A 27,053-nucleotide genomic window follows, 5' to 3' on the forward strand; every position below is an offset into this window, starting at 1 on the left:
TTCCAAAGAAGATGGTGAATTTATAATTTATGAAAAGTAGAGCTGAAGAAATAATACAGATTTGCTTTTTAAATCAACTATGTAAATGTCTCCAAAAGGTTGAAAAGAGGGGTTGGGAAGAATCTAATAGAAGGTGCTAGAAATGCACTCATGCTTGGCTTTAACTTGATAAGACGGACTGATAAATATTCATATATTTTAATCCTATTCTTCTCCTGGGTTAAATTTGTAAGAGGCAAATATTAAATAAATAATTAGAGGCCGCCTGTCAGTGTGACTGCGGCATGCAGCCTGCTTTGCATCCAGGACTCCAGGGTGTTTTTGAGGCCTTGTATTGGACTACAGAGCAAGGCATGGCCACAATGTCATGTATTAAGGGTTAGGGGGCTGTCATGGGCTAAATCGTGTCCCCTCAAAATTCATATGTTGAACTCCTAACCCCCAGTAGCAGAGAATGTGACTATATTTGGAGTCTTTGAAGAGGTAATTAAGTTAAAATGAGGTTCTTAGGGTGGGCCCTAACCCAATATAACTAATCTAACTAAAAGAAGAATTTAAACACACTGTGAAAACATAGGGAGAAAATGGCCATCTACAAGTCAAGGACAGAGGCCTGGAAGAAACCAATGCTGCTGCGAACGAATACATTTCTGTTCTCTAAGCCATTTAGTCTGTGGTACTTCTTGTGGCCACCCCAGCGTGCTAATACAGGGGCTGACTAATAAGGATCATCGCAAATTATTCTGTTATCAGTTCTGAAACATCCATTCTTTATCCTTTATATAGTTTACAAAAATTCTGCAAAGGAAATTCATAAATTGAACAAAATTTATAAAGCCAAGATGCTACAGATTCAACACTGATATATCATATTCTGGACATAGTTCACATTAAGTTTATTGACAATAATCAAATTCATGCATGATAGTCAATGCATTTTATTCCTTAGAAAGAAAAAAAAGTACACAAAATCTTCCATATTTTACTAGTACGTTTAATTCACACTGTAACGATTTGGAGCTCTTTAAATTCTTCCTCCCTCTCCTTTTTCCTTTTTAACAAATTGTACAAATTTTTCAAAAAATGCAGTTTAGTAATTTGAGAATATAATTTCTCTGAAATAAGTTAGGGTATACTTTAAAATACTAGGAAGGTAGAATTAAAATGTTCCTGACATAAATAAATGTTAAATGCCTGAGATGATGGGTACCTCACTTATCCCGGTTTGATGAATTCACATTGTATACCTGTATCAAAGCATTGCATTTGCCCAATAAACACAAACCGCCATTATGTACCCATGTTAAAATGATATACATAATTTCTGTGAAAATGGCTTTTGTTTCTACATTATAATCACTGCTTTCAAGAGTGTATGCATTTCTTTTATTTGATGCATTTAGAAGCTTCTGCATTTATGATCTCAATTAATTTTCATTATGAGATATGTATAAAATAACAAATAGTCTTGTTATGTCTTTCTTATACCAAACAGCATCTAGATAGAATTCAAGACTCGTTAGTATTATAAATGTAATTAAAATGTAATTAAAAGGTGGATGGTTATGAAAATGTTGAAAGGCAATAAATGCTATAATTTAAAAATATCTTCAGTCATTTCTCCATTTCATCTATTTTTTTTTACTTAGAGAAAATAATTGCTGGCTTCTGTATTGCTGTATGACTCTGCATCATCACTTTGTGAAATGAGCAATTAGAAATACAAATAATATTTCATATTAACTTTTGGCTTTACAGATACTTCGATGTATTTCTTTGGCTATTTCTTAAGTTAACTGAAAACAATTAACTTGAGTTTTCATCCTTTAATTTAATAGTTATTATTCAAGGATTAGTTCAAATTAACATTTAATTATCAAACACTGAAATAAGTACTCTAGAATATAGACAAATATAGGTAACAATTTTCAAGCATGGTGTAATGTATAACTGTAATACGATATTCTTTATTTTACATCATTTAAAACACTTTTTAAAAAAGTATCAGTTAATGCCAGAATCTCCTCCAAACAAGTATAAATAAGAGACGGGAAGCCCAACACAAAGCCAGATTGCCCCCCAGTGTATTCAATCCAGATGTGTTTACAACCAGGCTTGGTGTTTGGTCAGTTTTCCAGTTAGGAACATTCTCTTCTAGATAATAAAAATTGATGAACAGCTATACAACTTGAAAAATGCCATTATAGGGGTGCCATAAATGTAAAATTGCCAATAGAGTTTGGGGATTTACACCTAGTGTTTGTCCCCACACAGAGGCAAACATGCACAAAGCCACTGTAATAATCCTTCAAAATCAGATAATATTCTGACAGCTCAGTTTCACTGACAAAAGAGTCCTGGGCGGTAGCCAGGGGGCCCAGGTGCGCTGTGTCATACCAGTGTTTAATGTGGTCTAATCTCAGATAGATGCTAGGGAGAGAAAATACTCAGAATAACGTACAGATAATAGCACGGACAGCTACTCACTGCAAAATTACTCCTGCTCACCATGCTGTAAGCTTCCTATTAAATTTTTCTGTCAAGTGGCAGGAATCACAGGGACAAGTACCTCAAAAACCTTCCTTGCAACCTTGGATAAGAATCTATAATATTAGGCTTTCATATGATAATGGAAAATGATGCCCTTTTTGAAAAATTGCTGACTGGTAATGAAAATCATAATCAGATTGCAGTTGCAGCGGACCAGGAGGTGGGGAAACTGTGCTGGTGACACCCCCTTCTTCCCTCTGCCCCTTTTGCAAATTTAGCAAACTTGACAAGATGGGTGAGTCTTAGAGAATTTATCTTACATGAATTTCCAACAAAGCCCCTGGGGTTGTTTTATAAGATGAGAAGGTGGTGGTTTAATAAATGCTGGGCCACCTGAGGCACTTTCATTAAAGGCTTTCTCTAGACAACACCACGATGCCTGCACTGTCCTCCCACCATCTCCTGAGAACGCCAATGTTACCTCTTCAGGGAGAGTCCTTAGTATATGTGAAGGCATGAAGGAAGAGGATTCCATTTGCCTTTGGGTCTCCAAAATCACTGTTTGTAACACCAGTCTAGTTATAATTAATATTCAAACATGTTCATTGTCTTTTATTTCAAGGCAAAATTGTAAAAAAAAAAACAAAAAAAAAAGGAAGAGAGAAAATGAGGACACTTTGGAGGATTTATCAGTGAATGTGATAAAGGTTAAATCTAAGCTGTTACTTCAAACACAGTAATGTCCATTTATTTGAAACTTATAAATATCCTTTCAAAAATATTAAAGTTCTATACTCTTTTAGTGTTTTAAATAACCAGCTTATTAGGAAACTGAAAGGAGGCAGCTGATAAGATGTGGAAGGAGCTCACTCCTATAAGTAATAAGACGCTGACTGTTAATACATTTTTAATGTAGTCTCTAATGTCAGTGAACGCATTTTCCAGTCGTAGAGAGGCAGGGGACATAGGCGAGATTCATAGACGTTTTCATCCGTTTCAATGGACTTACCATCTGTGTAGGCTTCTCTGCGCACATGTCCTGGCTGGTGTTTTTGTTTCTTGGCTGGTCTGGTTTTCTGCATCACAGCAGCACTCATGTTGCTGTCTGTAGACACAGGACTTGTGGGTCTAGGGCACTGGGATGCATGAAAATGTCGGCGGCCTGAGAAGGAAAAATCAGAGCCAAACACATCAATGAATTTTAATGACCACAAGAACAACAAAAACAAAACATTAAAGCTACAAACAGCCCTAATTTAAAAAAATTAAAGAGCTCAAATGAGCTCTTCCAATAAATAACAGGCTTTTTGTCACACTACTTGTGCTACCCCAAAGAGAATACACACTGAAATCATTTCTAAGTTTTGTTTTGTTTTGTTTTTGTTTTTAACCATAGTTGCTTTTATTCTGTTAAAGGTCATTATACCTATTTCTAAAAGAAAAACATTCCGATTATTTTTGCAACCAGCTTTCCTAAAATGTTATTCTTGATTAAACGTAGTAATTAATTTTTGTATTTATATAGTCAATGTTTGCTGCTTCCCAAGAGGAGGAGCCAGAGTTCTTAAAAAATTCATGTTCTAAGAACAAACAGACCTCCCAACACCCCTATTTTAATTAAATATATATTTACGGTACTCCTTGAAGGCAGACTCCTGCTATCTGAATACCTTCTCAATATTTTCTCTTTAGATGGTTTGAAATGGATTTAGTTGACACATCTGGGCCTACCAAAAGTTACATCCTTTTTCTATCTCATTATTTTTGCCTGTTTGGGGTACTTAAGGTGATCTAAGATTTCTGTTTTTGGTGGTGGCAGCATAGTTTTTGGTGTTGGCTTTGGGAGAAAAAAATTTTCCTATGATCCAGTGGGAACTGGATTTACTAATCAGAAATATATTTCGGGACTTTCAAATTCTCTGGCTGTCTTACACAGATGTTGTATTACAACAGTTTCAAGGTATTTAATCCATAACGCCATGGATTGGCAATGGAATGGCAAGTTTACTGGATTTATGCTCGAGCTTCATTGTTTTGGTTTCTAGAAATTTTTTAGTCACAAATCCAGAACTTTCTATTGTGCCACAAGAAACTTCAAATAGACCTAGATAAAGCGACTTTCAGCTATAAACAGGAGAGGCCACCTATAGTGAAATCAACACATTTAAAGATGCTAACTGAAACACACTGAATTACAGACATGGATGAGCAAAGTAAGAAGCAATGTTGACTGGATTAGGCCTTTATTTTTAACTTCAAGTCACATGACAAGCACCACCATTCCCTAAAAAGACCAATGTAATAGAAGCCAATGTAGGTTTAGTTCATTAGAATTATGAGACAAATAAGAACAAGAGTGACACTGAATTATAATATGGTAAAATATTAAACCAAACTCCCCTTCACTCTAATGGAGTCTATTACAATTAAAGAGCTACATAAGCTAAGCTACATATCCATGAAGACAGAGAATTAGGGCTGAGACTGAGCCCATTATTCACTCTATTGTGTAAGACCATCTACTTCTCATAAATCCTGAGGCATAAGGTCATTTATAGATGAATTTTCAAGATAATTCTGTGTTCTGCTGACTTGATGAACTGAAACACACTCTAAATGCAGTCTGAGGCTTGACGCCTGTAGCTCAAGTGGCTCAGGCGCCAGCTACATACACCGGAGCTGGTGGGTTCAAATCTAGCCTGGGCCTGCCCAACAACAATGACAACTACAACCAAAAAATACCCGGGCATTGTGGCAGGTGCCTGTAGTCCCAGTTCCTTGGGAGGCTGAGGCAAGAGAATCTCTCAAGACTTTGAGGTTGCTGTGAGCTGTGAGGCCACAGCACTCTACCCAGGGTGACAAAGTGAGACTCTGTCTCAAAAAATAAAAATAAAAATAAATAAATAAATAAATAAATGCAGTCTGAAAGCAGTGGCTTCAGATGCTTAATTTCATGCAATTTTCTAACAGAAGATTAAAATATAAGGGAGAAACAAAACTACATGAAAAGTTAGGTGTTGTTTTAAAAGATAATTAGGTTTGCATAGTTTATTACATTAAACAGCTACTCCAGGGGTGTAAAGGATATTTGAATGTCTTGAAACATAAACATGGTGAAAATAAATGTACATTCAACAATAATAAGTTGAGAGATACTAGACATTTTTCTTGTAGCACATTCTTGATAAATAATACAGAGATGACTTTATAATACTGCGGTGCATCTTACAAGGGTATATGTGAATCCTAGTAAATGTGGAATGTAAAGGTCTTAGCAAAATAACTAAGAAAATGCTACAAAAACTATGTTAACTAATGTGATGAAAATGTGTCAAACGATATATGAACCAAGTGTATGGTGCCCCACGATCATACTAATGTACACAGCTATGGCTTAATAAAAAAAATAATAATAATAAAAAAATAAAATTAGTTTAAAGTAAAAAAAAATACAATAAAATCAAGTTTAAATATTCTGTGAATATATTCTATGCTGGTAAACAAAAACAAAATCCAACCCAATATCTGCATAGAACATGGAAAACCACCAATTGAGAGTTATTAAACTAAGGCAAAGACATGTCAAACGACAAAATACCAACTATCAATTTGTTGTGATATTCGTTTCTTTCTCTGACATGTATCTTGTTGACCATGTTATTTTATTGTACTATTTGTATTTTCTTGGCTACCAGAAATAAACACTCTCATATACACACACCACACACCACATATACACATTATATATATGTATATACACACAAATGTATATATGTATCTATTCATTCTACAGAAGTAGAAATCGTGATAAATGTATGTTTTATATTTAAGCTCTTTAAAATTTCTATTTGCTTTCTAAACAGGGTTTGAAGAAGAGGAGATAAGTAAAAATGTGTTAAGATACTCAAATGGTTATATAGTAATTAAAATTAGGCTGTGTTAGTGCAAAGGGAAAACAGAAGAAAATAAAAAAAGACTTTGGATTAATTTGTTCTCCCAATTATTAAATTAAAAATGTTTAAGCATGGAATATTTGTGTTTGAAAACATATGCACACGACACACATCCTTCTATCTGCTTAATGAAGTCAAGATTCTAATTTGAAAGGACAGGAAGAGAAAAGGGATTAAGGAGAAAAAGCCCATTTGCCAGTTGAGTGTCCCGTTTGGATATTTACTTATTTATTTCTCCTGGAGAATTTCTAATTAAATGGGATAAGAGCACTACACCAATACATTTTATCTTGGTGACTTTCGACATTAAAGGAATTACATGTAGTGTACATTGAGAAATGCAAGCTTCATTTAATTAACTGTAGGTGTAGCTTAAAGAAATCCTACCAATGTGCTATGGCTTTCCAAAACAGGAGGGCCTCCCAGGGAGCTTCCTATCACTCCCATTATATGAGATTATTTTAAATCAAAGTGCAACAGAAAATTTTGAAAGCCTTGTCAAAAAAGGAGAATAATCCAAATTATTGGATTATTCGGAAATTGGAAATTATTGGAAATCCAAATAATCTTGGTTTCCTTAGGTAGCAAAAATATAAATAAATAAAGACCGAAATACTAGTCGTGTTTCACAGGGGACACACGATCACTGGAGAGAAATCAGCAGCCATCAGCGCCACGGCAAGCTCCCCTGCCCGGCCTGGGGACGGCGCGGACTTACCGGCCGCGTCCTGCACCTGGCGCCGCGCCACCTTGAGCCCCGCGTACTCCGCGGCCGCAGCGACCGCCTGGGCGAAATCCGCGTCAGTGAAGAAGGAGCCGTCGGAAGAACTGACGCTGGAGCGGCCGCTGGAAATGTTGTCCTCCTCCGAGGCCGAGCCCCAGCCGTTGATCATGGACCCCGTGACGGAGCTCTCGAGGTCCCCGACGCTGGAGGCGGGGGTCTGCTCCAGCCCGCGTAACAAAAGCCTTCGGGTTTGCATCTTGGCCACTTCCACGTCCGCCTCGTCTTCCTCCTCCTCGGGGGCGTCTGTATCCATGTCGGAGACCAGGGGTCCCGAAATGTAGCCATAGGTATGCGGCGGGGAAATGGGCCGTGGGGGTGGAGGGGGACTCACGGCCTGTCGTCTGCAAGAAGAGGAATGCACAAGTCTCACCCATTATTTAAGACAGAAAGCCAGCCCCATATACCAGAGGTGGTGGGTTCAAACCCAGCCCTGGCCAAAAACTGAAGAAAAAAAAAAAAAAAAAAAGACAGCTCATTAGTTAAGATGGAAAGAACAATTTAACCAAAAATCCACAGGCACGCTGCTTCGATCTTCGCTTCTGTTGAATTAAATTGGTCAGGAAAGCAACTGGAAATCAAGCATGATTAAGCTTGATTTTATTTTGAACTGCACCGCTCCAGCAGAGGCTCTCCTGAGGCCACCTATTGACTCAGGTTTAATAGAAATGTACTCAGCTATCTATAGTCTTCTTATGTCTTATCATCTGGATTATGTTCAGTTAAAAAAGGAGAAGTAATACTTATTTTTGGAGCACAGGCTTACATATCTATCCTAAAGTGTTTCAAATCTTACTGGTAGTTTATTATTAAAAAGACAACAAACAGGGGTCCTGAAACAGTTTGATCCATAAACATCTGTTTCCTTCCTCTTCCTTCATTGCCATTCATTCCTATTAATCCATTTCCAAGCAAATGGAGTCATTTTATCTTGACTATAAAGGGTAGACTTTCTTAGGATTAAAAAATATTACACATTCAGCACATGACACAATTTCCTTTAGATTTTACCCTATTTTTTTTTTTTAAGTTTATGGTAGCCAAGAGCAATTTTTCTCTAATTTACTCACTTAAAAATTTCCACTAATGTTATTAGCTATTTTAAAACTCTACCGTGTTCATTGTTATTCCACCTGACACAGTATTTAAAGGTGTTTTTTCTGATGTTCTGGAATTCGTTAGGAACCAAAGCTGAAGACAAAATGTGTAGTATCCACAATGTAAGTTCACAGCAGCTGGTTTCAACCATCTCCTCACAGACTTGAAGAACACCACCAATTAAAAGCAGTCCTTCTGCTCGCACCACCAAGACCATGAACCACAGTGAATATGAAATGACTGAGAAAGTAGAACGCATTTAGACCTTAGTGGAAAGCAAGGTGTGTGGAAAGAGGTTACTCCTAAGGAAGAAGAAATACCAAAAGATACTTCCTAAATTAGCAGATTGCCTGCAAGAAGGTGATTTCTGCTTGGAGGACTGCTTGGTAAGGGACTTGATCTACAGTCCCAATGCTCTCTAAGCAAGGTTAGGGAGATGACGAAATGGGGGACTCTCAAGTAGAAAAGGGATGACAATACCTCATCAAATTCTGCACTCCTGAGAAGTGGACTGGATTCCACACAAGCCTGCCAACCTGAGCACTGGTGCTGGTGATCTCCTTGGCTTGGGAGATTAGAAGAGATAAGGTATGAATGCCGCCAACTGGTAGTCAACATGAAGATACGTCTGAGTCATTCCAGAACTACAAATGACTGCAGATACTGCCCTGATGGAGGCTTTCATCTGTGGGGTGAGTGAGTGCCGGGGCCCTCCACCTACTACTCTTATAATATAAAGTGCAATGAGATAGAATAGTCTTTAGTGTTAACTAAGAAGAAGATTAGATCTTCATCCAGTTTCTCTCTCTCTCTTTTCTTTTTCTGTTCCATCTTTCTCACCTTACCACCTAGAATGAAACTGAAAGAGGCAGGAGGATCATAGGTGGTTAAAAGCAGAACATGCCCCCTTATGCCATTCCACGGTAGCCACAGACAAGCGCATTTTCCAAAGGCTGTCTGGGAATATGTGATTAAGCTTTAAAATGAACAAAACTAGGTATTAAAAGCAAACAAACAAAAATACACATACAGGATCTGGTCCAGATTCCACTAAGGTTAAAAACATATAGGATTTGCTCAAAAGATCTGAGATCAAAACTATGCAGGACCTGGTAAAGATCTCTACAAAACAGAGAGAAAAGTTAAGTTCAAAACTGAACTTAGGGTGGTGTGGCAGTTTAGAAGAAAAATGTTTACCGCTTTTTATCCCAATGAATTCAGACACTTCAATAAGCCTGTTTCATTAATGTAAATGGAAAATATTAAAAATAAATGATTATGAAAATACTATAATTAACTCACTTAGTGAGCACTTATTTGTAGCTAAGCACATTTTACAATGTTAACTCATTTAATTCCCACAACAACTTTCTGAATTACTTTTTAAATTATAGTTTTACAGAAGAGAATATTAAAATTCAGAGCAATGAATAACCTTGCCAAAGTTGCCACAGCTAGCATATATCAAGTGCAGAATTGGAAACTAAATTTTATTTCCAAGGTCATGACCTTCCTTCCAGGAATGGCATCATTACACACCCATGCATAAATGTAAATACATATTTTATTATATATATGTGTGTGTGTGTGTGCATGGGTGTATAAATGCGAGGAGAGATATTTGCCACATGCAGATGCATTAAAAACTCTAGAAATACAAAAATCACATTACATTGAAAAACTATGTGTATACACACACATATGTGTAAATGCATATCGTTATGTGTGTACATATATATGATATGTACACAGTCAGAATTCTTTATTACGATGCAGTATTTTTCAATTCTGGGTGGTTTCTAATGTGTCTGTGTGTGGCACTAGAAGAAACATGAAAAATGTGTCAAAGCTGAAGTTATTTAAGAGATTAAAATGGATAATCATTTCAATATGGAGTGTATCATACCCACAGGAGGAAAACCATTGTTTAATTTGGAATGCAATAAAATACTGCACTTAAAAATTAATTTACAGCTTTTGTCAGCATATGCATCCAAAATACCACAAGAAACATCTATTTTTTAAAAGACATGTAAGACTTTGAAGCATAAAGGGAACAATTTTGACCATCAATAAAAAGATGTAGAATGGCCAACTTCACTCTGAAAGGATGCCAGCATTGTTGTGTTTGGATAATTCACGTTCTGTAGAGCAAAAATATCTTCATGTTAAACAAGAGCTGGCTTTTAACTACAACCACCCTGTACAAATGTTGAGGAAAGATAGAAAAATTTATTCAAACCATCTGTAAATAAGGCAAGCCCAGGGAATGTGTGATAAACATGTACAGTTTGAAATATGTAATATATTCTATTTGAAAACAAAAAGCTATTTCAAGATGCTGCACTCAAGTGGGACTTGTCGCAAATGAACCTCAACCCTCTGGATTTCTCCCCCTGAGGGGTTTCAACGTCTCCTGAAATAATGTACCAGAGAATGACTGCGAAGCACAATACTCTAGGCTCCTGCAAAAATGATGCCTTCATAAACATGTTCAGAGAAAAAAGCAGAACGATGTCATTAATTTATGAAAATAGGTTTTTATATAGTTCACCACGTTGCATTTACCAGGCAAAAGACAAAAGGGGAAAATGCACACCTTTGAGATTTTTTTCTTACATTGGTGTATAGCGTCAATGTTTTGTATCCTTAACAATTAGCTCAGTTTGTCTATATTAATAAAATACCAGTAAATTTCTATTGCATACATGCAAATGCTTTTTACCTTTCAAGAGATTCTTACTAAGTATCAACTACAGTAAACTTTAATTGTACCAGACACTTGGATACAAAATATGCAGATAAGTTTAATTATATCATTTTTCAGAGTTACTGTCTAAAAAAAAGATAAGAAAGATTCCTATTAGTGGGTCACCTAGTTTACCCCATTTAGACAAAAATGAAATACCCCAAAAGTCATCAGAATGCCAACGTTGCACAATCCATAATACTCCAAGTCTTCCATGTTTATTTAGTTAATATTGCAGTGTTATAATGTCTTGAGTTCAGTAATTTTTATTAATATGTACTGTACTTTTATATATGTCACTAATAAATAAATTTACAAGTAATAAATAAATTTATCCTTTAAACTTTTACTGTGTGCCTATTTTTGTAAAGACCAAAGAGATCACATGCAGTAAGAGCTTAGGTAAAGTATAATAACATGTTTTATACTTGAAAATAGGCAAAGATTCCATTCTAAGGCATGCATATTTAATATGAGATAACTATGTATAAGGGCATGGCACATTGCATTTTGTAAAAAGTCTGTAATAATATCTCCCATTCCAAATGCTCTTTTGAAATGAGAAATTTTCCACTCTTCCAAGAAAGGAACTTTAATTCCGAGGAAAGACCCTGTGCTTTGGGCAATAGACTGTAGTACAAGTGAGGTCATGTCCCAGTTCTGAGTGTCACTGTTAACTGGCCCAGCACTTCCTCTTTGCGCCTTCTTGGGTGCCAGTTGCCACATAAGAAGTGCTTCTATCCCGAGATCTCCTCTTATGAGAAGCAGGGGCTAATTGAGCAGACCCAGGAGGGCAAGACTCCATATGGAATGAGACTCCAAGGATCATCAGACACAGAAGAAACATCTTGCATAGGAGAACATGATGCACATCTGATATGTGAAGACGTCGGGTGTATGAGAGACACCAGATGAATGAGGGACATGAGATGACTGAGGAATGTCTGAGGAGTTAAGGAAATCAGATGTGTTGGGGACAAGAGATATATGAATGACACGTGATACCTGAGGGACGTAAGACGTATGAATGAAGAAACTTTATTGAAGTTTGAATGAAGTTTGAATGAAGGAACATTACTGGAGTAGATTTTCCAGCTCCAGCAGTGCAACTAAAGCCATTCAGCTGGGGCGAATTTCCCAGCAGAATTCTTTCAGGATTCCTGACCCATGGGATTGTCAATAAAATGAAATGTTTGTGTTGGGCCTCTATAGTTTTAGAATAGTTTGCTAAACAGCGAGAGAAATAGAAATTCACGCACTGTGATAGGGATTCATCTGAATAAAATAAATATGGTCCTTGAGTGAAGGAACTTTTGGTCCAGTGGAGGAGATAAATAGCATTAATTACAATTAATTAAATATGCAATGATAATGCAATTTTATGTAAGCATCATGGCAGAGGATGCAGAAGGTGTTGTGGGAACATGCAAAATTGGCTCTTATCCCACGTTGGGACATTGGGGGAAAGATTCTGTGAGGAGGATCAGCTGTTTAATCTTGAAACTAAAGGAATTATAGGCATTAACTCTGAAAAGAAAGGGAAATGATGGTATTCCAGGAAGGTGGCACAGCATGTGCAAATATCTTGAGGTGAGCAAGAGCTGCGCTCGCTGCACGACTAGAAGAAACTTAAAGACAACGCAGACAGTGACTGCAAGGGGCAGGGATGGGAGGGCAGCACACGGGGGAGATTACAAAGGGTCTTGATGGCTATATTAAGGAACCTTGGCTGCATTTTAAAGAAAAGGTGAAGCCACTGAGAGATTTTTAAGCAGGGGAGAGACTTGATCAGTGTTTCATTTTAGGAGGGGATTAGATTGAAGAAGGGGGAAAGCTAAAGGCAGGAAGACTACCCGGTGGAACATTACTGCAGTGCAGGTCAGAGAAAATGGCTGTTGGAACTAATAAAGTGCATTTATGGCTAGAGACAAGTGTATATCATGCAGAATGATATTTAGGTAGTAAAAATCTGCAGGAGGAAGTACTTAGATGTATGGGTCTGAAGCTCTAGATTAGATGTGTAGAGAAATAGCTATCTATATATATGAGTGTACCATTAGGGAAGTGGTAAGATGGTAAGGACGAGAAGTCATCTAGTGAAGGGGCAGGCATTAGAATAGGTCAAAGGATTCAGAGGAGGCTTCCTTAAAAGACAATTAAAGATGGGAATCACAACATTACAAATCATATCAATAAGATAGACACAATGTAATGCCTAATATTAGGAGATTGGTTAAATAAAATACAAGACACAAGTGCCTAAATAAAAAAATTATCCACATAGAAAAAAAAAATACACTTTTCACTGAAAAAAGTATCTTTTATCAGTAGACCATAAATTCAAAGCAATGTGAGTACATGTAGGGATGAAAGACTGAAAGGATCTTCTTTAGTTTGTTTTTTTGAGACAGAGTCTCACTTTGTTTCCCTGGGTAGAGTGCCATGGTGTCATAGCTCACAGCAACCTCAAACTCTTGGGCTCAAGCAATCCTCTTGCCTCAGGCTCCCAAGTAGGGAATACAGGTGCTTGCCACAATGCCTGGTTTTTTTGTTTTTTGTTTGTTTGGTTTTTTTAGAGATGGGATCTTGCTCTTGCTCAGGATGTTCTCGAACTCCTGAGCTCAGGCAATCCACCCAAAGTGCTAGGATTATAGGTGTGGAATACTTAAATACTTTTAAAAAAGTATTTTTTTAATTTTTTTTATTTTTGAGATAGAGTCTTACCCAGTTGCCCCAGCCCAGAGTACCATGGCATGTGCCTAGCTCATAGCAAATTCAAATTCCTGGGCCCAAGTAATCCTCTTACCCCAGTCCTCCAAGTAGCTGGGACTACAGGCACCTGCACAATGCTCAGCTAATTTTTCTATTTTTTAATAGAGACAGGGTCTCACTCTTGCTCAAGCTGGTCTTGAATTCCTGAGTTGAAGCAATCCTCCAACTTGGCCTCCCAGAGTGCTGGGATTACAAGTGTGAGCCACCATGCCTGGTCTTATTTTTAAAAATTTTGGTAGTAAAAATACAGAATATACATTCATGATAAAAAAGCAGTAAGTTTTTTAAAATTGGATTTCATCTACTTTTTATTAGTGCCCAATGTTATTTTCATAAATGAACTAATATTCATTGTATCTTTATAGACTGAAAATCATACCTTTTAAAAAGGCTGAATATAGAAAATGGTCGACCAGAAACATCGCTTGTCAGACCATTCCCACAGGAAGCCAGGATATGGGACAGAGGAGAGGAGAGAAGAATCGCAGCTCAGTGCGGACCACAGAGAGAGAGGTCAGAGATGGCTGGGGACTCCACAGAGAAAATTGTGAAGCCGAGAAGTAAGAAGATAAAGAGGAGAAGGTATCAGCATGGATCAAACCCAGAAAGGCTTGAAGTCTAGCAAAAGGGTAAGGGAGAATCCTCCCTCCCCTCATACATGCCTTTGGTGAACAGTGGGACACTAAATATACTGAAGGCTTTGCCACCCTCCACAAGCCCAGGCACAGGCAAATGCAGAACAGTGGGGAGTTTGGACAGCTTGAGCAGGGCACCCCCTGGGAGAGTACCATGACACATTAGAGTGCTGGCTTTCTCATATCGAGGCACTTCTGCCATGCCCCCAGCACCTCCCTTATCCACTCTAACAGAGAAAACAGTATGAACATAGCTGGCAGCTGTGGTCCCTCCCCTCCATTACAACCGTGAGCAGGGCTTAAGCTGAGAAGCTCACTGACAGCTGCTTCTCACCAGCAGGCATGCATCCCAGGCTGAAGTCTCCACAGAAAGGAAGACCTACTCTTCTTTTTCTCGAGGACTTTCAGTGGGACAGGGGTGAACAAATTGAGAACTTCCTGCTCACTGGGATTTTTTACCAGCAGCTTAAATAAACAAGCAGGTCTTGGTGCACCCCAGACAATAGAGGGGTGTAGGGAAGGAAGGAGAGAAGTCTTGGAGCTAGACTTGAGCGGCAAGGAAACCCGCATGGTCGTATCTGACAGAAATGTACAGTGGGGTACTGTGGCACGGGGACCTGGGAGTGCACCCATCTCCTGCCCATTTGAGAACTGCCCTATTGCATATGGGTGTGGCATTCAAAGAGGAATAGCCTTTCCCTCGGTTCCATGGCAACCAAATGGTTCACATTCAGGTGTGTGAAGGTTTGTGGGCTAACCAGGTGCTCAGCCCTTACCCCCACTCATTACAACAGGGAGAACAGTTTGTACTTAAAAGTTTGTGAGCAGCTGTTTCTCTCTGGTGGGTGCGTGCTATAGGAAGAACTCTGCAAAGAGAGAGGGGCACATACTTCTTACTCCAAGGACTGGTAATGGAAAAGAGATGCACAACTTTGGAACTCCCTGATAGCCAGTGTTTCACGAAGATGCGCCCTAGTGGGTCAGAAATACAGACCCAGAGAAGGTTCAGAAGCTGGATGGGGTAGTGCAGAAGCATACTGGAGTGAACAGCAGTATGCTGTGAGAGGCCGAGGACTGGCAATTTGGAGAAGCATCTGCCCCTCCCCACAGATAGAAATATCCCAGCTCCTGGTCTCAGCACTCAGTGAACGAGCCCATCCCCTGTGAACAGCACTCATGGTTTGGGACCTCATACTGACTTTCATGCCAGTAACCCCCTCGAAAGCATTTTCTGAGCCATGTATAGGTTTTACAAAGCTTTTCAGGCTACTGTAACCTAGCCACTAACTGCCTTGCTCCTCCTCAGTGGTTGTGGAGAATAAGCACCTTCCTGGGAGCTTCAGGGCCTCTCCTAAAGCTTGGGGTATCCGAGTGCCCCACCTGAGAGACCAGAGTCTACCACAGGCATAAAAGTACATTTTAGCAGCTGGCTCTTTCATACAAACATCAACCGATGACAAGGAGAATGATTCTACAGGGTATCATAGCATCACCCAACTCAATAAAAAAGGCATGGCTGATTCAGACTCACAGGTACCACCCCCTTATTGGAGATTAAGCTCAGGGACACAACACAATTTAAACTGCTGGGAAAGGGTGAATGCAGGAGGACAGAGGCAAACTGAGAGGATCATCAAACCTGCTTGAACACTCCATAGACAACTTGGGATAAGCATTCTTCTCCTTGGCATGGTCAGGGATTGGTCCTCCAGGACCTAGGGACAGGTCCAAAAGCTTGGCTGGTACCCCCCAGATTGGACTGAGAGGCCAAATGAGAAGGCATCAGCAAAATAATTTGAGAGGTATGAACAATCAGAATGAAAGGTAAGCTCCATAAGGAAACAACAACTCTTTAGCAATGGATTCCACTGGTAAAATGAAAATACAGGGTGGATATCTCAGGTGAAATTAAGATGTGCAATTTTAATTAGTTTACTATTTGCACATAGACTTTATGTCCACCCTGTATTAATGGCAGATAAAGAATCCCAAATTTGGATTACAAGGAAGCTCAACAAAACATGAGAGAAAATAGAAAAACACACACACAGACACACACAAACGAATCACATGAATAATATAGGAAATGAATAACAAATTCACTAAAGAAATCAAATAATTTTTTAAAAAATTAAAAAGAACTAGAAATAAAAAAATTCCAGGTAATACAAAACACAATGAAAAAAATCTTAAGAATAAGTTAGATTAGTTAGAAGAAAAAACCTCAGAGCTTGAAGACAACACCTTCACATGAAACAAGTCAGTCAAAAATAAAGAACAGAGAAACAAGAGGAATGAACAAAGTCTACAAGAAACATGGGATTATGTAAAGAGGTCAAACATAAGAATCATGGGTATCCCTGAATGTGAAGAAGAAAACACAAACAAGGGTTGCAAAGTCCATTTGAGGGAATAAATTAGGACAACTTCTTCCCTAATCTTGCTAGAAATCTAGAATTCCAAAGTATAAGCAGCTCAGTGAACTCCTGGGAGACTCATCACACAGAAGCAATCACTGTAACATTTAAGTCATCAAACTGGCCACAATTAATATGAAAGAAGAACTCCTACATGCCATAAGGTTAAATCATCAGATCACTTATGAAGGAAAACCCGTCAGGCTAACTGCAGACTTCCCAAGTGAGAACTTACAAGTCAGAAGGAATTCCAGCTCCATCCTCAAGTCTTCTTTAACAGAATAATGGCCAACCTAGGATTTTGTATCCTCAAAAATTAAGTTTCTTATATGAGGGAGAAATAAAGTCCTTTTCAGAAAAGCAAACACCAAGATAAGAGCAGGCAAGAAGTACTCAGATCTTCATTACACATCAATGGACACAATATCCACCAGGCTGCCACACGCCTGTAGTCCCAGCTACTTGGGAGGCTGAGGCAGGAGGACTGCTCACACCCAAGAGTTTGAGGTTTCTGTGAGCCATGATGTCACAGCATTCTATCCAGGGTGATAGAGTGAGACTATCTCCAAAAAAATAAAAAATAAAATACATTAATTCCTTTTCTATTAATTCAGATAGAACTGGAAACCATTCTTGCTATTGAAGTTTCCCAAGAATGGAAAAACAAACACCAGCTGTACTCACTATTAAATTGGAAATAATCAGACAGCACTCATGAGCACAGGTGGAAGTAAAACTCAACAGAAATTTGGCAGGTAGGAGCAGAGAGAAGAGGATGAGTGAAATAACATGTAGAGGGTACAGTGTACACTGTCTGGGTGACAGGCTCACTTGTAACTTTGTTTCAAGCAGTATAGAAGTAATCCATGTACCTAAAGACTGTTACCCTGTGATATTCTGAAATTTTAAAAGAGGCTGATTTTATTTTTGATTATACACTTTATTTTTGATTCTAAGTGCAGATACTTAGTGTATTTCCCAATTATATACACCAGCCTCAGGTGGGTACAAGTATTCATCAGCCTAAAACAGAAGAAAGTAAGCCAACTCCAAATTCTTCTGCAGTATCAAGTTCCATTTATCAAATACTTATTGAGAAGAAAGTTCTGTGGAATTCTGAATGAGTGAGAGATGAGCTCTGTCCTCAAAGAGCTGTTAACGTATAGAGGAAAACAGAAAAACAGCAAATGCTTATGCAAAATGACAATTGGTTAGCATGGTAAGAGAGATGTGAGCAGATCTCCGTGAAGAGTAAAGAGGAGGCTAGTTGATTTTTGCCAGGCAACCAGAGGAAAATTTCACAGAGGGAGTGTCGTCTGAGCATTGTGTGGAAAGATGAGACATGCCTGCCAGGCGATAAAAAAACAGCATGTGCGAGAGCTAGATGTCAGTGAGCTCAAGACAGATTCAGGAGGGAACATAACTAGATTCATGCGTGGAAAGAAAAATAACATGAGAGTGGAGAGAAAGAGAGAGAGAGAAGAATGAGACTGGTTCACTGGTATGGCCACATTTTAAGGGATAGGGATGGAAGGTATTTCCTAGCAGCTATGGGCATAAAAATATAGGAATGATATCAAGGTTATTTTTGAGTCAGAATTGAAGAAGCTTGAATCATTTCATTTGTGGAATGTAGAAATATTAAACAGAATAATTAAGCTGATTTCAAAAGACAAAGATACTGGTTTTTATGTTTTTGCCTATTCCCTTGGCTACTTTATTTTTAATACATTGGTGAAATAAACAATAGTTGAGGGCAGCGCCTGTGGCTCAGTTGGTAAGGCGCTGGCCCCATATACCGAGGGTGGCGGGTTCAAACCCGGCCCCGGCCAAACTGCAACCAAAAAATAGCCGGGCGTTGTGGCAGGCGCCTGTAGTCCCAGCTACTTGGGAGGCTGAGGCAAGAGAATTGCTTAAGCCCAGGAGTTGGAGGTTGCTGTGAGCTGTGTGAGGCCACAGCACTCTACCAAGGGCCATAAAGTGAGACTCTGTCTCTACAAAAAAAAAAAAAAAAATAGTTGATAGCTCTAAACAGGACAGCTATCAATGTAGGAGAAGGAACAAGTTTGAAAAGTCAAGCCCAAAGATGAAGAATGTGGATTTGGACATGTGGAGACATCCGAGTGGAGACATCACGTGGCGCTCAGGGAAAACGTCTGGGCTGGCTAAATGTAGTTGACAGTCATCAGAATACAAGTGACAGTTGAATCAAGTGATGGGATGATCGCATAGGGTGCAGCTCATCTCAGGGAACTGCATTTGTTGAATACTGACTCTGCTTTGGACACTTGACACATATTATTAATTCTGACAATTTATAAAATTGACATTATTGCAGAAAGATGAACTACATAAAGACTGAGAAGCCTTTGGATTTGACGAGGAGGAGGTCACTCTCAGTAGATGATGGAAGCAAAACATTATGGTTAAGCTGGAATTCAATGTACCCAGGAATTAGGAAGGTAAAGGAGTTAAACAAGACTAACGAGTAGGACATTGTGGGAATTGAAGGGAGGCCAAACAACAACAACAACAAAAAACAAACAAACAAACAAACAAAAAACAGTTAAAAAGGAGTAGACTCAAGACTTAACAATGAAAAGAAGGACTAAACAAAGGGGAAGAAGCTGTAAATCTAGATTGATAAAGATAAAATTACTTCTGTTTACAAGGAAGGCACAAAGGAAAACATAAGGAAGACAAATAATAATAAAAAAGAGCTAGCTGGGAAAAAGATACTGCATGCCATTGGTAATACAGACAGGAAATGGGTAATATACAAAACACAGGTATTTCAGAGCTAAATAGTCTCTTTTAGACTCTCGTTTGCTGCCAATGAGAGTAGCAGAGATGATCTGTGACCTTCATAGGAAAAAGAGATGCCTGATTTGCTCTCAATCTTCATGAGGTTCTATGGGTTAATAATGTTTCTTTTAAATGTATGGCAAGCCAGATTCCCTCTTGTCACATAAAAGAAGATTTAATTACTTCCTTCTTTTTAGAGAGTTTATGATTTAAATTTGATAATTACCTCTTAACAACAGAAAAAATTAATAAACGAAGCGAAATTCTGTTTTAATCTACAGAGTAAAATTCAAGCAGCAGAGACAAGGGGTTGTCATTCCTTCAAGAACATTGAAGGAAAATCTTCTGAGGCACATAATGTACTCAGTTTCAAATGACATTAGGAATTCTGAAAGTAATAGATACAGTATAATGTGTTGAGGGCAATAACATAGTGCAAACACCATCGTCCACAGTGAAAGGAGAGGGGACACAATGCAGTGTCAGCTTTTATGTGGTATAAATGACAAGTGAAGTCACGGCATACCACAAAAACGCGTTGGGCGGGGATGCTCAATACTGAGGTTTCAAAAAGTCTAAGTGCACGTGCACACCCCCAATTATTTAGTAAGCTGACCTAAAAGCACTAAGCTAATATCTAAACTAAAATAAAATTATCTGAAGTCAGCCAAAAGTGAATATTACAAACTCATTCTTCTGGGGGCATTATGGCCATGAGGGAACAAATCACGATGTGCACTGAAATTTAAAAGGACAGGAGAAAATCTGTTTTCTACTGACCAAAGAAGTGACTTACTCATGCACAAGGAAAATTAAAGTACAAGAATACCCACCATCAATACCATGTTACGGGATTAGCAAACCATACACACGGTCTTCCTGTGCTGTGAACGCAGTTATCGTAGGTGGGTGAGTGGAAAGGTGCATTATTTTATGATTGCCAGGTCCAGGTCACCAGGTCAACTAATGTAACAGTCAACCATGTAACATGATATGTTAATTACCTAGGCTTACTGTGGGATGACAATGCAAGAAAGGGCCGATATGACATGAAAATCACTTCATGGGATAGCCTTCCATGACTTCCGCTCAAGAGTGGAACTTATCTGATCATTAGAAAAGAAGGCCCATGACAACGTACCTCCTGTCGGGTTGGTGCTGCAAGTGGCCCATTTCCTCTGGGCAGTCTTGCAACATGGGCTGGAGCTCTTCCTGTGGGGAGGGAGTCAGAGTGGCCGTGGACTGATGGCTGTAGGACACAGCAGCTGGAGAAGAAGCTGCTCCCCGCACGGGGGGAGTGGGGCCTCGTTCATCCTCCTCCTCCTCTAATTCATCTTGTTGCAAATACATCCTTGCTGGGGGTACTGGACATGGCATTTCTTGGTCATAGCTGAAAGAAATTACAAGGACATATAGACTTACTACAGGTCATTCAAGTTTTGTACAGTAAGTGAAATACTGGCTTTGAATTGTTTTCCTTTTCTTTCTTTCTTTCTTTTTTTTTTTTTTAGAGACAGAGTCTCACTCTATTGCCCTTGGTAGAGTTCCATGGCATCACAGCTCACAGCAACCTCCAACTCCTAGGCTTAGGTGATACTCTTGCCTCAGCCTCCTGAGCAGCTGGGACTATAGGCACCCACCACAAGGCCCAGCTATTTTTTTTTGCAGTTTGGCTGGGGCCGGGTTTGAACCCACCACCCTCAGTATATGGGGCCAGCGCCCTACCCACGGAGACACAGGCGCCGCCCATGTTTTTCAAATCTGAATGTTCTGGATTATAGTAAGGAGATTTTAATTAAAAAAATACAGCTCAATGTCACAATGGTTGGTGAATTACTACGATATCCTTTTTTTTTTTTTTCCTGAGAGAATTCAATGTACATGAAGCTATGACAGGATTGGAGAAGTTGTGCAATAAAGAAATCCAGTTTAACTTAGCAGAGTCCACATGTATTTGGTTCATTCTGTCCCTCCAATTCTGCATGTCTCGAAAATAAGACTCAAAGACGATATGACAAGTGATCCAAAGATAAAGTTCTAATCCCCAAGAAAAATTACTCTTAAAATCCTTTCATAGGAGTGATATTATTGGAGATAAACTCATTTAGTCCAATACCAACTTACTTTTCCTCTCATGCTATTTGTTAATCACTACTTCTTTAGTTGAGCATAAAATAAAGTCGTTGGATTGCATTAAGGATTGGGAGTGAAAAATACAATACCTTTAAACGGTGAAATGCCCCTCTACTCCTCTGCTAAAGTTGTGGGGAAACCAAGACCAATGTGGGAAACCTGCATATTTTCCCCTTTTCTCTCACTCCAGAGTACATGTTTCTTGATTAGAAGGGCAGTGATCGATCACATTATATAAATTGCATTTTCATTACTCATCATGTTCATGCCTTCTTTACATGCATTTAGGAAAATTCATGTGCAAATAACATGTTTTCTTTTGTTTTCCTTCACTTTCCTAATCACACCATCTCCCTCTTGTGACTCTTTCCAGTGCTTCTTTTATTAACAAACAGCCTAGCAGTTTGCTCGCTCATGCAACCTAGAAATGCTGTAGTCACCTTAGACTTCTCTCTCTTCTCCTTCAAACCCTTCCCTAAGTCACTTCTGTTGTGTCTATAAAAATTCTCTACAATTATCCCCTCATTTTTTTCTGCATGTGCTACCATGGGTATAACAATCTTTTAATTGATCTGTTAGCCTCCAGTCACTCCATTTTTTCCAAAATTATTTTAATGTTATACACATCACTTGCAGGCCATTCATTTGCTCTTCAAAGTAAGAAATGGCTCTCTAATTGCATAGAGCATAACATGTGTAAATAAGACATTCAAGAATCTGTGTAGTCTGGCTTCCATTTGCCTTCCCAGTGTCCTCTCACTCCCCACCATGTGTTTCATGTTATTTCCCCGGGGTCCATATCTCTGTGTGGTCCGTGCCCATAAAACCCCTCCTTTTAATTGAGAACCTTCTCATTTGTCCAGATCGAGAAAAAAATACCAGCAGATCAGGAAACCTTCAGTCTTCTCAATTAGAGTCAGTGTTTTTGTTGGAGGCACAGTTGCGTTTCCTGTATTCTTTATTTTTATTCTTTAACTATATCTACTTATTTCATTTTAGTCTTTTTTGTGTACTAAAATAGTAATAAATGTTAAAATAACATAGAAAATGAATTTTTATAAATATACTCAAGCTTTATTATTTGAAGATTCTGTATTTCAAATTCCCTGGCTTGGTAAAATTTATTTGTAAATCCAAAATCCATATTTGTGGCACTTACAGAGTCATTCCATACATGCACAAAGAGGCCCCAAATTTGAGCTACCTGTAGCTGAGGTAAAACAAGGTGACATTTTGCTTTCTGGTGTCAGCGCTCACATTGTAAACAAGTATCCTTTTTAGGGTTTAGGTAGTGACTTTTTAATTTTTTTTTTACTTTATATTGCTTAAAATGGATCCCCAAAGAAGTGCTGATATTTAGTGTTCCTAGGGGCTGGAAGGCTATGATGCGCTTTACAAAGAAAATACATCTGTTAGGAAAGCTTTGCTCAGGAATGACTTAGTGAGCTATTGGTTGTGAGTTTCATATTAGTGAACCAACAATACGTATTAAATAAGGCATCTTCAAACTAAACACACCTAAAACAAGGTTACGCAATAGTCAGTTGTCAAAAAAGTTGTGACCAGAGGTTCAAAGGAACCTAGCCCTGTATTTCCCCTGGTAGCAATGGCTCAATATTTGCTAATTCCGTGTTCATAGTAATTTTATAGAACGTAACAACTCTGGATAATGAAAATCCACTGTAAATATTTTTTATATAAGAATTTTACTTGAAAGATGATTGGAAAATAGGAGCACAGAGCCTTTGTTTCTCGGTATAGTTGGAACTGTAAAACTGTGGAGAATGAAAGAATGGTGATTTAATTTTTTATAGTAGTCACAGAAAAGATTATATTTTCAGGTAGATTTTTGTGGTTGTTAATTCTCTAGGTCAAGGGAGTTCTTGCCCTTTGATCACATTAGCGAAGTGGCTGTTTTGTTTTGTTTGGCAGTACCACGTCCAGTTCTACAGATCCTAGAGTAAGAACAAAAAGCACGGGCGGCGCCTGTGGCTCAGTCGGTAAGGCGCCGGCCCCATATACCGAGGGTAGTGGGTTCAAACCCAGCCCCGGCTGAACTGCAACCAAAAAATAGCCGGGCGTTGTGGCGGGCGCCTGTAGTCCCAGCTACTCGGGAGGCTGAGGTAAGAGAATCGCTTAAGCCCAGGAGTTGGAGATTGCTGTGAGCTGTGTGAGGCCACGGCACTCTACCGAGGGCCATAAAGTGAGACTCTGTCTCTACAAAAAAAAAAGAACAAAAAGCACACTGACTTTCTAACTGCTGTCATCGAGATGATTTACACTTGTTAAATCCTTGTAAGAAAAAAATTCAGTAAGTCTAACTCTTCTAGTGGGGATAAAAAAAAAAAAACTCAATAAAGGGCATTGCCTGGGGCTCAAAGGAGTAGGGCACTGACCCCATATGCCAGAGGTGGTGGGTTCAAGCCTGGCCCTGGCCCAGAAAACCTCAACAAAGTTTTAATTTTTGTACATTGATAAGTAAAGTTTCACAGCATAATGTGGTAATATCTAAAAACATTTTTAGGATACCACAACTGTGGTATATAGCCACACAATATTTTTTAAAATCTTAGAGCTGTGCCACAGGAATGCTAATACTGTATTTAAAATTACAAAATCATAATATGTATATATTATTTTATACATATATACATGGCATATATAAGAGATTATTACATTTTCATTACATATAATGAAAAATATGTACAGAGGGTCCCAAAGATATATGTATATATTTTTTAGAAAGAAACAAAACTATTAAATTTGTAATATTCAAGCTATATTTGACTTCTTTATAAAAGGTGTTCAGCATGACTTGTATTCTTCTTTTATTATCAACATATATTAAGTATTACAATTTTAATACAGTTTTTTCCCTTTCTTAAAATGTGTATATATACATTTATATATATATATATACATTTATATATATGCATCCTCTGTGTGTGTATTTCATACTTACAAAAGAACTTTAAAAACCTAGATTCCTTTTTTCAAGTATCAATAAGGTAGGTTTTTAATTTCTGTGAAACAACACTATTTTATTTGGAGGCCTTCTGTGGACCTTAGCAATCAGTCTGTTAATAATTATTATACTTCAGATGGGTTTAAACAATCATAACACCCCCCTTACATCTGTTCTGCAGTTACGGCTTACCTTTCATCTACAGAAAGACTGTACTCTTCACTATTGCTGTGGGGAGGAGGATGTGCTGGGGGAGGAGGCAGCAGGTCGGCCCAGTTCATGCCACCCTGTTTTGGTACCTTGGGTGTTCGTGCCCCTTTCTTATGCCCTTGACTCCCTAGAAAGGAAATAAAATACAAGCCTTTTTATTTTTTCTATTATTCCTGAATTAATTATTTTCTGTAAGTATGATCTTATAATTAATACACGTATGTAGAAATAAACGCACTTTTCTTCACTAATTTTAAACAGAACTCCGCACAATAGAAGCAAAGTACTGCTGTGCTTTACTGCATGCAAAATAAGTAGCAAAAGGGGCAATAAAATCATAAATGAATTTAAGAAGTCATATCATTAATAGTGATCTTCCTACAACAATTAGTTGCATTATGGATTATCATCTTAAACAAATGAGCTGTAGATGTGTTTTCTAAAGTGCCTTTCTATTACTTAATTGCTGGAACCTAAAATACAATACGATACAGATACGATCTATTAAAAGAGTTCCACCGTTGCATTAAATCACTGAATATGTATAATTTGTACTTGTCCGCTGAAATGTTTTAGGCACAATGAAATTACTAGTTCTCTTCAGAAAGGCAGGTACAGATGAAAATAAGTGCTGGAATAGCTAATATAACTAATGACAAAAGAAGCAGAGAAATGATTTTTAAGAAGGGATAGAAAGAAGTATTTTCAGTATTTTCAGTCGGTGTTTTCTATAAAATTATGGCAGATAGTAAAATGAACATTGCCTAAACATTCCTAGTAGTTTAAAATACTACAATTATTTAAGTGCTCCAGTGTTCTGAATTTAGATTTGGCATATTCTTTACACATAAGTAGCTGAACCATTTTATAGTATTCATTTTAGAAAAACTTTAGATTAAAAGATATTTGGGGATAAAAACAGTCCCCCTTCCAAATATGATACATTTTAGATTCATATGTGAATTATAGACAATGAGTTTCTAATCATTTTTCTCATGTGATCCCTTATTATCAGTCAATTATGTTGTTCTTATTCTTTTAAAACCTGTCTGAAACAGCTCCAAGTCACATGGTGCGTGCTTACTCACACGGTGCATGAAACAGGTCTTAACGTATTTAATGAGCCTTTTTTTTAAGTCATGTGGAAATTTTAAGTTAAGTGGCAGTATTTACTAAACCAGATGTTCTTGCACTGGTATGTTACTGTACCAAGCGCAGGGTGAGGAGCAGGCTATTCTCAATGAACTATGATTGCCAGTCCATTGCTGCCGGGTCCCTATTTTCTTCCACTAATCAGTCCTATTGTGGGATGACAGTGCATGTGTTGTGGAGTTGACATTAACTAGCATCTTCTTCTCAATTTCTTGACGTACATCCACTGTAATAACTCCATCAGTCTTTTAAGACCCAACAACACAAAATCTCTCCTGTCCTACACACTTTCTTTGTTCTCTTTCCTAATTACCACCAGATTTCACATCTTCATATCCATTTTTCCATGTGTTCACAGAATACCAAATGAGAAATAGAAGCAGGACAACAAAATCTAGGTATGTAAGCTGAAGAGTGGAGAAATCTTGAATTATAATTTTTTCCACTAGGATATAATTTTCCCACAAGCGACTAGAAATTCTAACATTAAATGATATGAGATAATAGAATGTTAAAATATTTTATATGGTTTTCGCAAAAGTAGATCCTTGAAATTTTTCTTTTAACTCAGGATTGACTTACTTTAAAAAGAAAAAGAAGTTCTTTCACAAGGTTTTAATTGTTATTAAAAACCATGAACATATAAATAATAGAGCAGATCTTAAAAGGTAAAGGCTTATTTCTAAGCTCTTTTAATTCAAACAGAAACCATTTCAATGCAGTCTAGAAAATGCCAAACCAGCATGTCCTAGTTAACTGTAAAATATAAATTCCATATTCATTATAATGGAGAGGTGGAGGCTCTTGATTCAAAGCCCCTAACAAGAACTTCAATCCACTTACCAGGAGGTGCCATTACTACCCTCTTCTGGAGAAGCCTGCTAGAAACAAGA

At 38.1% G+C, this 27,053-nt stretch overlaps 1 protein-coding gene across 8 annotated transcripts in view; it reads right to left on the minus strand.

The window, feature by feature from the left end:
* ROBO1 (roundabout guidance receptor 1) overlaps positions 1 to 27,053 on the minus strand; it is a 1,140,930-nt gene that overhangs the window by 12,803 nt on the left and 1,101,074 nt on the right. For all 8 annotated transcript variants that reach the window (XM_053565205.1, XM_053565202.1, XM_053565204.1 and 5 more), the window contains 4 exons: positions 24,991 to 25,135; positions 20,842 to 21,090; positions 7,162 to 7,568; positions 3,500 to 3,652 (listed from right to left, as the gene is read on the minus strand). In XM_053565205.1, the coding sequence (XP_053421180.1) occupies positions 3,500 to 3,652; positions 7,162 to 7,568; positions 20,842 to 21,090; positions 24,991 to 25,135 (954 nt within the window). The remainder of the gene's footprint in view (positions 1 to 3,499; positions 3,653 to 7,161; positions 7,569 to 20,841; positions 21,091 to 24,990; positions 25,136 to 27,053) is intronic.

The sequence above is a fragment of the Nycticebus coucang genome, chromosome 16, assembly GCF_027406575.1.
Source record: "Nycticebus coucang isolate mNycCou1 chromosome 16, mNycCou1.pri, whole genome shotgun sequence".
Taxonomy (NCBI): domain Eukaryota; kingdom Metazoa; phylum Chordata; class Mammalia; order Primates; family Lorisidae; genus Nycticebus; species Nycticebus coucang.